The following is an 11,319-nucleotide window of genomic DNA, read 5'->3' as shown; positions in this document are numbered from 1 at the left end:
TTGTTCTTTCTTCTCAGTCCCATTTAATGCTTGAGGAACCTGAGGCTTAGGGAGTTTATGTAACTTGCCCAACCATGTTTGCTGCCATTTATTGTAAAAAGGTTGAATCCCTAGTGTATTGAGTCAGACCCACTCTTGTTTGTGTAATTGAATGTTCAGTGAAGAATCTGGAATTGACCAACCTTCAGATCTAGGGTGACCCATGTCTGGGTCTCTGCTGGTCCTTGCCAGTCAGGGTTATATGTTGGCCAGAAATGGCCCACTCGATGGAAATATGGATAGAGATGGATTGACATAGTGGCTGCAATGATGGGCTCAAGCTTTGTGAAGATTGTGAGGTTGGTGCAGGACCAGGTGGTGGTTCATTGGGTTGTACAGAGGGTCACTTTGAGTCAGAACCAACTCAACAGCACCTAACAACAACATGGAAATGTGGAAACATAGCTGCAGGTTTTCTCTGCTTTCTGTTGTCTCTATCTGGGGTCTTTACCAGGGATCATCTATCAGCTATTGGAGGAAGTGGCCTGATGGTCACAACTTGTGGCCCTGAGGCCTTATACACTCAGTATTGCTGTTCCAGCACTAATGGACTCAGTTGTCAGTTTTTGCATCATTGGGTACTGGAGTGGCAGTCCTCACTAGGACACTGGTCACTTTAAGCCAGTGGGTTTCCTGTTGAGGCAGGACTTTACATTCCTTGCTTTTGATTTGGCATGAACATTGAGAAAAGGAAAAAAAAGGAATGGGAAGGGCTCTTTTCCTGAAGAACTGCCCTGTCTGATCAGGAATGGACTCTAATGTCAGTGTTCGGAGGTTTTGGGTGGACTGTCCCTGCTCTTTACATAGACTTGCTGACCCTAACACCAAAGCAATGAACCCTTGTTTCTTTCTGTATCTGAAATGTTCCCGTGTTTAAAAATTGTCATTGTTATTTTCGTTGACTTCTTTACAACAACAGTTGAAGACCATCTATTCTTTTTTGTGGTGGTTAGATTGATTGATTGTTGAGAGTAAGGAAAAGAGAAGGTGTTTGGAATGTGCAAAAATGATTATTTATTGGGATTTCTGTAGGACTGGAAGTGCACTATGAGAACTGCATCTAAGGGCCATTTGGCATATTTAATCACAAGTGAGCCTTCTAATCAACAAAACATTTACCAGTAACACACACACACACACACACACACACACACTCCTTCCATTTCCCCTACAGATGGATTAAAAGTTGCCCATTTCAAGAATGAGAACTAAAACATGGATGGATGCAACATTTTGATCTTGTTTCAGTGTGGGATTGGCTTCATCGGAGCCCAAGAACAAATCATTAAACTTACTTTCTTTTTTTTAAAAAAAAAAACATTTTATTGTGATTTGGGTGAAATTTTGCAAAACAGATTCATTTTACATTCAACAGTTCATACACATTTTGTTTTGTGACACTGATTACAATCCCCACAGTGTAATAGCTCTCTTCCCACTTCCTCCCTATGGTTACCCTTTCCCTGTGTCTTTTTCACCTGTGCATTCCTGCCTCCCTAGCTTTCTTCCTGTGCAAATGCTGCCCTTCTGATCTCCTGTGGTTCATTGTTCTAAGGAGTGCATCTCCCTGGTGTAGTTGTTCAGCTTTTAGGCCTGTTTGTTGTTTCGCTGTAAGTTAGCCAGGCAGTGAGTCCAATTCCAGGCCCAAAGGGTATCTAGGTTCCATAGTCTCAGGGTTTCATCAGTCTCTATCTGTCCAGTAATCCTTGTCTTTTATATGTTTTTTAAATTTTGTTCCATATATTTCTTCCACTCTATCTGGGATCTTCAAATTTGATCCCTTTCAGAGTGGTTGGAATTTGTAGCTGGGCATCATCTAGTTCTACTATCAGTGTCATGTTTTATAGGCTGAGGTTCTTATGGTCCATTAGTCCTTTGGACCAATTATTTCCATGTGTCTTTGATTTTCTTTGCTCTTCTTTGCTCTGGATGAGGAGAGACCAATAGTTGCATCTTAGATGGCTGCTTGCAAGCTTCTAAAAACCTATTCACTACTCAACAAAGTAGGATGTAGAATAATGTTTTTGTGTACTACATTGTGCCAATTGAGCTTGATGTCCTCTGTGACCATGGTTCTGAGCCCACAGGCCTCGTGACTCCCTTCCTCAAAGTTCTTAGTTGTGGCTAAGAAGTTATCCTAATTTTGTTCCCTGTTAGCTCTATACTGCATATGGAAACTTTCAGTTTTAAGAAAAAGATAGAGTTGTATGTAGCCTGGTGCCCTTCCCTGATCTGAAGCCTGACCTCAGGGTGGGATAGGGAGAGGTTAGGTGTAGTGAGACTTGGGTCTGGGAGTCAGGGTGTCTCTTCATATATTATTTGATAGCACAAAACCTGGTTTTTATATCTGTTTGGCCAGCTGGGCTAAATATGCCAGGTCCAACTGGTGGTGTTAAAATGTCCTGGTTCATAAAATATTTTCCTTGTCTAGGAACATACCCGAGAAGGAGGACAAACAGGAACAGATGGGTTGTGGGCTCTGAGAAGTCAGAGGGCCTCTGTGAGGGTCACTTGGGATGGGGTCCAATGATCCAGCTGTGGAGTACTCAGAAGCCTCTTGGACCGTGTCTGTGGCTGGGTAATTAATGAAAGAAGTGGCCATAGTGAATGAGATTTGGGCCAGGAAGGAGCTCAGCTTTTGTCTGAAGAGGTCAACAACTTCACTGTGAGGAAGGAGGCTTTCTCCTCTCACCCTTGAGCAGCAGCAATGCCTGTGAGCCAGGCTTGTGCCCCAGGAGTCTGGGGTGAAAGGCAAAGGCTCCACCCCGGAGCACCTTTCTGTCTTCCGATATGATTGGATGTCATTCACAGTAGACTGATGCAATGATGCTGCCGAGCAGGAACATGCAAAGCAATTATCTTTTTAGTAGGTCACTTGCATCCTCTGGGAGAGCAGAGCAGAGGGAGGGCGGGGAGAGGTGGGCTGCATGGCCTCCCCTAGAGGCCACACGAGCTGGAGCTGTGCTGGTGATTAATAGCAGTGTCACTTTCCATGGATGTTGCTTTAAGCAGCAGTGCTCAAAATTGAGTGGAAATGAAATGAAACCACCCAAAATAAATGCTTCCTCTCTTCCTTATGAGTTGCTGGAATCCAGAAATAGCTTTTCACATCTATAATTTTGAATGGCACCATTCACAGCCCTCTTATATAGCCTTGGCTCTATTTTCATGTGGATATAGTTCTATGCACACACACCACTTTTTGTTTTTAAAGACTAGGAGCAATTTGAGCTAAGTGACTTTGGAGGTTTCTCAGCACGGAAATAAAAATTATGTTTATAGAGAAAAATATAGGCTTTTACATGTGTTTTAAAAGAAAATAGTAATCCAGGGAAGGAAAGGGACGGGAAGAATATTTTGTCCCTATAGATCATACACTGGAACAATAAAAACTTGTGGTAGGCAATCATTGCTGACCAGCTGCAGGGATGACAGCCCTGCAAGCTGTGCTGGGGCAGTGGGCCAGGACACTGGCAAACAGGACACTGCCCTCAGTGCTGTCGACTGGGGCCTGAGAGCATAAATAGAGGATGACCACAGAGTGACTTGGCAGAGTCCCCCATGGGCAAAGACCTCTTGGCACACAGGCCTTGGGCTCTCCCACCCTCCCTTTCTACTGCCTCTGTTGGAGCCAGGCTGCCAGGCGGGAGTGGGGCAACTAATGATGTCAGTCATGGGACTGACCCATGACTGCATCTCAGGACAGGAGGATCATTAGCCTTTAGTGTCAGTTTTTCCACCTGAGAGGCCAGAGAGCAGATCTGAGGGTGGGAAGCCAGGGGGAACCTCCCTACTCAATGCTTTGGGGACTGTCAGCATCTTGCACTGAGGGAAGAAGGGAGGGAGAGTGAGACCACTTGTCTCTACCCATCCATTTGTTCTCTGTGATCCCTAGGGAAAAAAAAAAAAGCCAGCAGTGGGGTGGGCTGTTGCTTATAAAGGGAGCTTGGGCTCTTCCTTTTACCTGCTTCCTTCATCCCTGTCATAACCATCCCACTAGATCACACCCAGCACTCCAGTGTCCACTGGTTGGGCTTTCATTGGGAACATCTAGCAAAGAGCCAACATTCCAAGGAGAAGTGGGGGATCATCCTGCCATGTATCTTTCCTGAGTGCTCATGCACATGGACAGGGCAGGCGGGCCCTCAGGGAGCTTCGAGTTCAGTGAGGAAAGGACAGGTGCACAGCATGCCAGCCTGAAGTGAAAATTCTGGGTCCCATGGGAGGATTAGCAGATGAAATATTCAAGAAGGTCTGAGGAGAGGCTACTTCCTGCTTTGATTGACTTTGTTTTGTTTTGAAGGAGCTGCTACAGAGGAAAGGATCAGGCTGGTCTCAGTAGAGGAGGAGAAATTCTGCTTTGCTATGTTGATGGGCAGGGAGGGCTGAGTTGGCTGCAGGCAGAGGGCCCTGTTTGGACAGAAGCCCAGGGCAGGAAAGTAGAGGGCCCACCAGTGTTTACCTGGGCATCTGAAGGGGTGTAGCAGCAGAAACAGCTGGGAAGCTCCAGGGAAGTCAGATTTGTCCCTTAAGTGCTGAGCTGAGGCCTTTGTAAGCTAGGCAGAGCTGTTTGCCTCCTAAGATTTCTCCCAGTAACTTCATAGACTTACGTGGAATGTTTGTACTTGGCCATGTGACATATTCACAGAACTTAATTAGCAAATTAGAAAGCTGATAAAAATGTATTCTGAATTAAAAAAAAAAAAAAAAAAACAGGAAAAAAGAAGTCCTCTGTGTGGTGTTGAAAACTCAGTGCCTCCAGAGGCCAGTAGGTAATGTCAGCAAGTGGTAGGGCTCCTGGGACTATAGGGGATTGGACAGCTGTGCCCTGACTGAAGGGGTCAGTGGCCTCTGAGCTCCAATGAATTGTCACATTATAGGAATGGGGTCCAGGATTAGCAGATCTTCGGAGTTCTCAGGGAATTCAGATTATTTTTGTGAAGTCTACTGATTTATAACTGATTTATAACTGTTGGGAACTCAGCATTGCGTTAGCTAGGCTCTTTCCTTTCTGTCAGCACAATGAAAAAACCCTGTGGGAACTACCACATAGGCCTTGGTGGTCTGTCTCTGCTCTGCACCCATTACCTGAATTTAACTATGTATTAGGTTAAGTAGTGTCCCGCTCCCCAATATTCATACCCATCTGGAACCTCGCAATGTGACCCTATTTGGAAATAGGACCTTTGCAGATGTATTAGTTAAGTTAGGATGAGATCATGCTGTATTAATCAGTCAATCAATCTGTCACCAACCAGTTGCTGTGGAGTCACCTCCAACTCTTGTTGACCCCATGTGTGTCAGAGTAGAACTCTGCTCCATAGAGTTTCAGTGGCTAATGTTTTGATGTTGATTGTGCTAGGCCTTTCTTCCAAGGCACCTCTGGAATGACTTGAACCTCCAAGCTTACAGTTAGCAGCCAAGTGCATTAACCATTTGCACCAGTTACTGGTATCTTTTGAAGAAGGCCATGTGATGATGGAGTGATGCCTATAAAAGCCAAGCAATGCCAAGGATTACTGGCAACCACCCGAAGCAAGGAGAGCAGCATGAGATGGTGCATCCAGAAGGAACTAACCCTATTGACACCTTAATTTCAGACATCTGGCTTCCTGAACTGTGATAGACTAAATTTCTGTTGTTTTAAGCCACCCAATTTGTGGTACTTTGTTACAGGAGCCCTAAGAAACTAATACAAGTTGTGAAGGTCAAAGTGGAAATGAGACTATTACAATGTGTACCTACGTTGGGCAACTGAGGCACAGGTCAGGGCCCAGATCCGGCTCCAGAGACCTTTCCTGAGGTCTTGAGTGGGTCCATCTGCTGTTCATTTTCTCATCTGCAAAGCTCATTATTAAACTTCAATTAATTCAGCAAACATCATTGCATGCTACATCAAGACAAAGACTTCACACACAAAAACAGAACATGTGATGGAGTTCTGTTCAAAATTCCACTGTTGTTGTAATTATTTTCCAGCAAAACAAAAACTAAAAGGTGCTGTGGTCAATCACTTCTTTTATTTATGCTGTGTGAGTAAAGTTCCAAGAAATGATGTTCAGACAGCATAGGGAGAAAGATGGAGGATTGACCTGACCCAGCGGGGGTGGGTGGAGCCATGCACCAGGCTCTCAACACACTGCCCCCTTTTCTGGCTGTTACTGAGTCCCAGGCTGTGACATAAATGACTGGATCTGGGCTTTCTGCACCGTCAGGGACTCCCAGTGCTGCGCATGGAGCTCAGCACAAAGCAGGCAAGTAGTTGTGTCCCAGATGAGTGGATCGCATGGTGGCTATGTCTGGTTTCTGTTTACAAGATTTTAGCCACAGAAAAAGCTGACAATATGGAACAACAGACAAGAAATCAAATGACATTTCTTGCATTTTAGCCTTTACAGTGGTTGTGGTAGCTAATGCACAGATATCACTCTGATGATTAAGGTACACTTGACCCAAGCCATGAACTTTTCAGTTGCCTCATTTGCAGGATAATGAATGTTGGATAATGAAAAATGGAGAGGAATTATGCATGCATTTGAACTATGGTGTTGGACTCTGGTGTCCACTGGTGGACATTTGGATTATTTCCAGGCTTTTGACTATTATGAATAAGCTGCAGTGAATACTCTCGTATAAGTCTTTCATTTCTCTTAGGGTAAATACTTAGAGAGAAATTGCTGTATCAACATACTGTAGATTGCCAGAGAATGGACAAATAAGTCTTAGAAGAAATATACCAGGATGTTTCTTAGAAAAGAAGATGGCAAGACTTTGATTTGCTTACTTTGGCCACATCATCAGGAAAGACTAATTGCTAGACGAGGTCATCATGTTTGGTAACGTAGAAGACCAACGGAAATGAAGGAAACCCTCAATGAGATGTATTGACACACTAGCCACAGCAATGCCTTGAAACTTACCAATGATCATAAAGATGGTGCAGAACTGGGTAATGTTTTGCTCTGTTATGCATAAGGTGGCATGAGTAGGAACTGACTCAGTGGTAACTAACAAGCAAACAAAAAATAATCAGAGCATTTAAAAATGAAAATAAACACACGGAACACCTACCCCAGGGCGATGCACCCACCTACTCTAGGGAGACACATCCCACAGAGCAGTCGGCCATGGGGCACCAGAGTGGCAGCATTCACATAGAGGGAAAGCTGGACAGACAGGAGTGCATAGTTAAGACGGGCACAGGGAAGGGTTAGTCACAGAGGCCAAAGGGAGGAGTTTGTTATGGTTGGGATGGTAATTGAGATGTGAAATCAAATGTATAGGAACTGTTGAATGTGAAACAAATTTTGCTCTGTAAATTTGCACCCAAAGCACAATAAAATTAAAATAATAATAAATTGAATGGGGACAAATGGAATTTGTAAAATGACCTAACACTGTGATGACTTCATTATTGATCTGTGATTTTTTTTTTAGTTGGTTTCACAGCAACCCAGCAAAAGCTGAATTTCCCTATAGACTGTCAGGCTTCTCATTTGGCATCAGGTCCTACTGTGGTTGACTGTGCTGTGGCTGGGATAGAAGGAAGGGTATAGAAGAAGGGCAGGGTACTGTCGAGTCTTGCTTGAACAATTATTTGTGGTTGTGCCTGAGAAAGAGAGGTCTGTGCTCTTAGAAAAACCAACTTGTGCTCACAGTGCTTGCAGCTGGCTGCCTCTGTGTGCGTGTGTGTGTGTTTATGTACATCCCTCTCCACCTCCCCATCACACAACAGGACCAGGTTGTAAGTGCCTCATGCACTAAAATGATTATGGGACCCTTTTTTAAATTAAAAATAAAACAAATATTAAAATACAAAACTGTATTTAAGGAATAGAGTTTTAGTGGCTGATGTTTCAGGAAGTCCTTTAAGGAAGTCCTTCCTAAATAGATTTCTTTTTATTTATTAAAAATTGTCTTTTCCTCTTTTCTATTTGAGTGATTGATAAATATCTTCACTTCACTGGTATTTGAAGCACAGGTTTTTCCTGCATGTTTGATAATGTGGTGGTGTGTGTGTTTGAGACAGAGAGAGAAACAGAGAGAGTGAGAGAGAGAGAGAGAGAGAGAGGTGTTGTTCCTTCAGAAATTACTAGTAAGGCCAGAGATGCATGTGGCACATTTCACAAAAGAACATATATGAATGTGCATTAGCTACCACAACCACTGTAAAGGCTAAAATTCAAAAGACAATGCCAAATGTTGGTGAGGATGTGGAGGAACTTGAACTCATGTGTTACTAATGGACATAAAAATGGTACAACCACTTTGGAGAATTGTTTGGCAGTTTCTATTAAGTTAAGCATGCACTTACCACATGACCCATGAATCCCATTAATAGTTCATTTCCGCCCAGTCCTTAGCATTCTTATGTTGCTTTCCCTTCTTCCACATTTTCCATGTCTGCTGAACCCAGGACATGAGAACATCAGCCTGTACATGGCAGAGACAAGCTGCACAACAGTTCAGCCCAGGATGCTGTATGATTTGTCTGTGGGCATTGTCTGGAAGATGATCCCATAGAACTTTATTGACTGCTCCAAGTAGGCCTTGATTTGCCCTGACACAAGTGCCTCAGAATGAAATGCAGCACTGCTTCTATGGCACCAAAGAAACAATGCAGAAATTTAAGACAGGATGTGGAGAACAGCTTTTCCATGTGAAACTGCTGGGGGATTTAGGTGAACTGAAAGTAATGACCCACATGTGAATCTGACAGGAGCAGCAGGGTTAGCGTTGCCTTCCTTGAACATATTTCATTTGAAATATGTTCTAGGATATTGCTGCTGTCCTATTATAAACTTAGGAAAGCTGAGTAATTAATGATCATGGGGCATTTGGTGCTATAAAATGCCATGTAAATGCTAAGGAGTAAAAATTACTCTGTATATAAATGAATATGCTGCTTTTATAAAATTCCGTGATGGAAAGGTTAATTTCTAGAAGAGCAAAAAAGCTTTTTTTCTGACTATCTTCAGAAATTCTTGATGTTTTATTTTCTTACCCATCTTTTAGGAGACTCAGATATTCTATATTTTGATGCATTGAAATGACAAATGGCTGTTTGACACTTTTAGCTCTGAAAATACAGTTGCCTATAGAGAGCTCAAGGAGCTCTGTGACATAGTGGGGAAGGCATTTGGCTGCTACCAGAAAGTCAGTGGTTCAAACCCACCACCAGCTACATCATAGAAAAAAGATGAGGCAGTCTACTTCCATAAAGATTTATAGCCTTGGAAACCCAGTGGGGTCACTATGAGTTGGAATCAATTTGATGGCAGAGTGTTTGGTTTTGAATTGGATTGTGGTAAAAATTGCGTTTTCTTGACTCTTTGTAGCAGAAGACAGTTTGGACCCAAAACCAAGGAAGAAGTGAAGATCATTGAGCACCAAACGCAGACCCTTCGGCTAATGCCTCACCTGGCCACGGTTTTGGCCCTGACCTTCACTAGCAGGTGAGATGGCACTTGGTGTGATGAGCTAACATGGGCAAGGAATGGAAACATGAAGCAGTCACAGGGTTTCACTTTCTCACTATGAACAGGATAAAGTCTGTGGTTGAAATCAGATGCCCAATGATGGCCTAATTTTGGTTATTCATAAATCCAGGTAAATGGAATCTACAGGGATTCAAGGAGACTCCAATCAGTGTTTCCTCAATATTTTTCAAAGTCAATCAGATTTGAACAGTTAAAATTTCAGTTTTCTCCACCTTCAGATAAAGGTTCTAATTTCCAGTAAAGTTTTCAAATAATAGGTCAAGATGTGTATGCAGCAGGGGAAGGAGTTAGGAGATTGAATCAAGTAGCAGTGATAGTGCTGTGCACTCACACGGAACCTTACATTCGCCTACAAGTTTTATCTGTGCCCTCTCACCTATTCCTCCCCAAAGCCATAGCTGGTTGCCCTGGAAGTTTTGTATCATATTCTCAGCACTATATTCTAAGGATAAAACCTTGGGGACTTGGGAATCACAGGGCCTGGTAGTAGATTAGGAATGGAGCTCCAAACTTCAGACCCTTATCCTGTGTTCTTTCCGCCCTACATTAGGCCATACTGGTTCTCATTGTTAACTACGCTGACTAAACTTAGGACTAATTTAGATTTGACGTGTATATGAAATTGATTACACTGATGGGTAAACTAGGAATGGAGTTTTTAAAAAGAAGGGAATTAGAGAGGTTTTGTTCTTTCTGGTGTGCCAATTTGTGGGGCCACCAACCTTCCGCTTGTGTGGCTGAGAGGGAGTGTGTGGGTGTACCTCTGCTCTTACTACACTCAGGAGTCTAGGGTACCTGCACAGAGAGTGCTGCAGACTGAGCTTCAGGTAACAGCACTCAGATCAATCCAAGCCATCTGGAAGAAAATTTAAATCACTTACATCCTACATCTGCTACTAAAATTGTTCTTGGATATTTTTCATCGAGGTTTAATTTGCATACAGTAAATGAACAGATTTTAGTGTATTAGTGTTAAGAAGCAAAGATGTCACTTTGAAGACTAAGGTGCACCTAATAACCCAACCCATGGTATTTTCAATCACCTCCTATGAATATGAAAGGTGGACAATGAATAAGGAAGGTCAAAGAAGAGTTGATGCCTTTGAATTATGGTGTTGGCAAAGAATACTGAAAATATCTTGGACTGCCAGAAGAACAAACAAATCTGTTCTGAAGGAAGAGCAGCTGGAATGCTCTTTGGAAGAGAGAATGGCCAGACCGCATCTCACCTACTCTGGTCATGTTTTCAGAAGGACCATTCCCTGGAAAAGGATATCATGCTTGGTAAAGTGGGGGGTCAACGAAAAAGGGATAGGCCCTCAGTGAGATGGATTGACACAGTGGGTGCAATGATGGGCTCAGGTATAGCAAGGATTGTGAGGCTGGTGCAGGACCAGGCAGTGTTTCGTTCTGTTGTACATAGGGTCTCTATGAGTGGGAACCAACTCGATGGCACCTAGCAACAACAACAACAAATACACAGATTTTAGTGTATAGTTAAAGCAGTTTTGACAAAGATATACAAACTATGTAACCAACACTCAAACCAAATGTAGAACTTTTCCATCATCCCAGAAAGTTCCCTCAGGCCTCGTTCAGTCAGCTCCCACCTTAACAGTGCAAAAGAGACAACCACTTTGCTGATTTCTATCCCCATAACTTAGTTTTGCCTATTCTTTAACCTCATCTAAAAGGTATAATGGGAACTCTGGTAGCATAGTGGCTAAGGCACTTGACTGCTAACCAGAAGACTGGCGGTTCAAACCCACCAGCCACTCCT

The 11,319-nt window shown here is 43.2% G+C and overlaps 1 protein-coding gene across 1 annotated transcript in view; it reads left to right on the top strand.

The window, feature by feature from the left end:
• ACOXL (acyl-CoA oxidase like) overlaps positions 1 to 11,319 on the top strand; it is a 613,336-nt gene that overhangs the window by 237,475 nt on the left and 364,542 nt on the right. The window contains exon 10 of the mRNA XM_007959419.2: positions 9,378 to 9,494. Coding sequence (XP_007957610.2) covers positions 9,378 to 9,494 — 117 coding nt within the window. The remainder of the gene's footprint in view (positions 1 to 9,377; positions 9,495 to 11,319) is intronic.

This window comes from Orycteropus afer, unplaced genomic scaffold, assembly GCF_000298275.1.
Source record: "Orycteropus afer afer isolate SDZICR_OR568_19922 unplaced genomic scaffold, OryAfe1.0 scaffold00017, whole genome shotgun sequence".
Classification (NCBI taxonomy): Eukaryota; Metazoa; Chordata; class Mammalia; order Tubulidentata; family Orycteropodidae; genus Orycteropus; species Orycteropus afer.
This window is presented reverse-complemented; position numbering and strand designations above follow the sequence as displayed.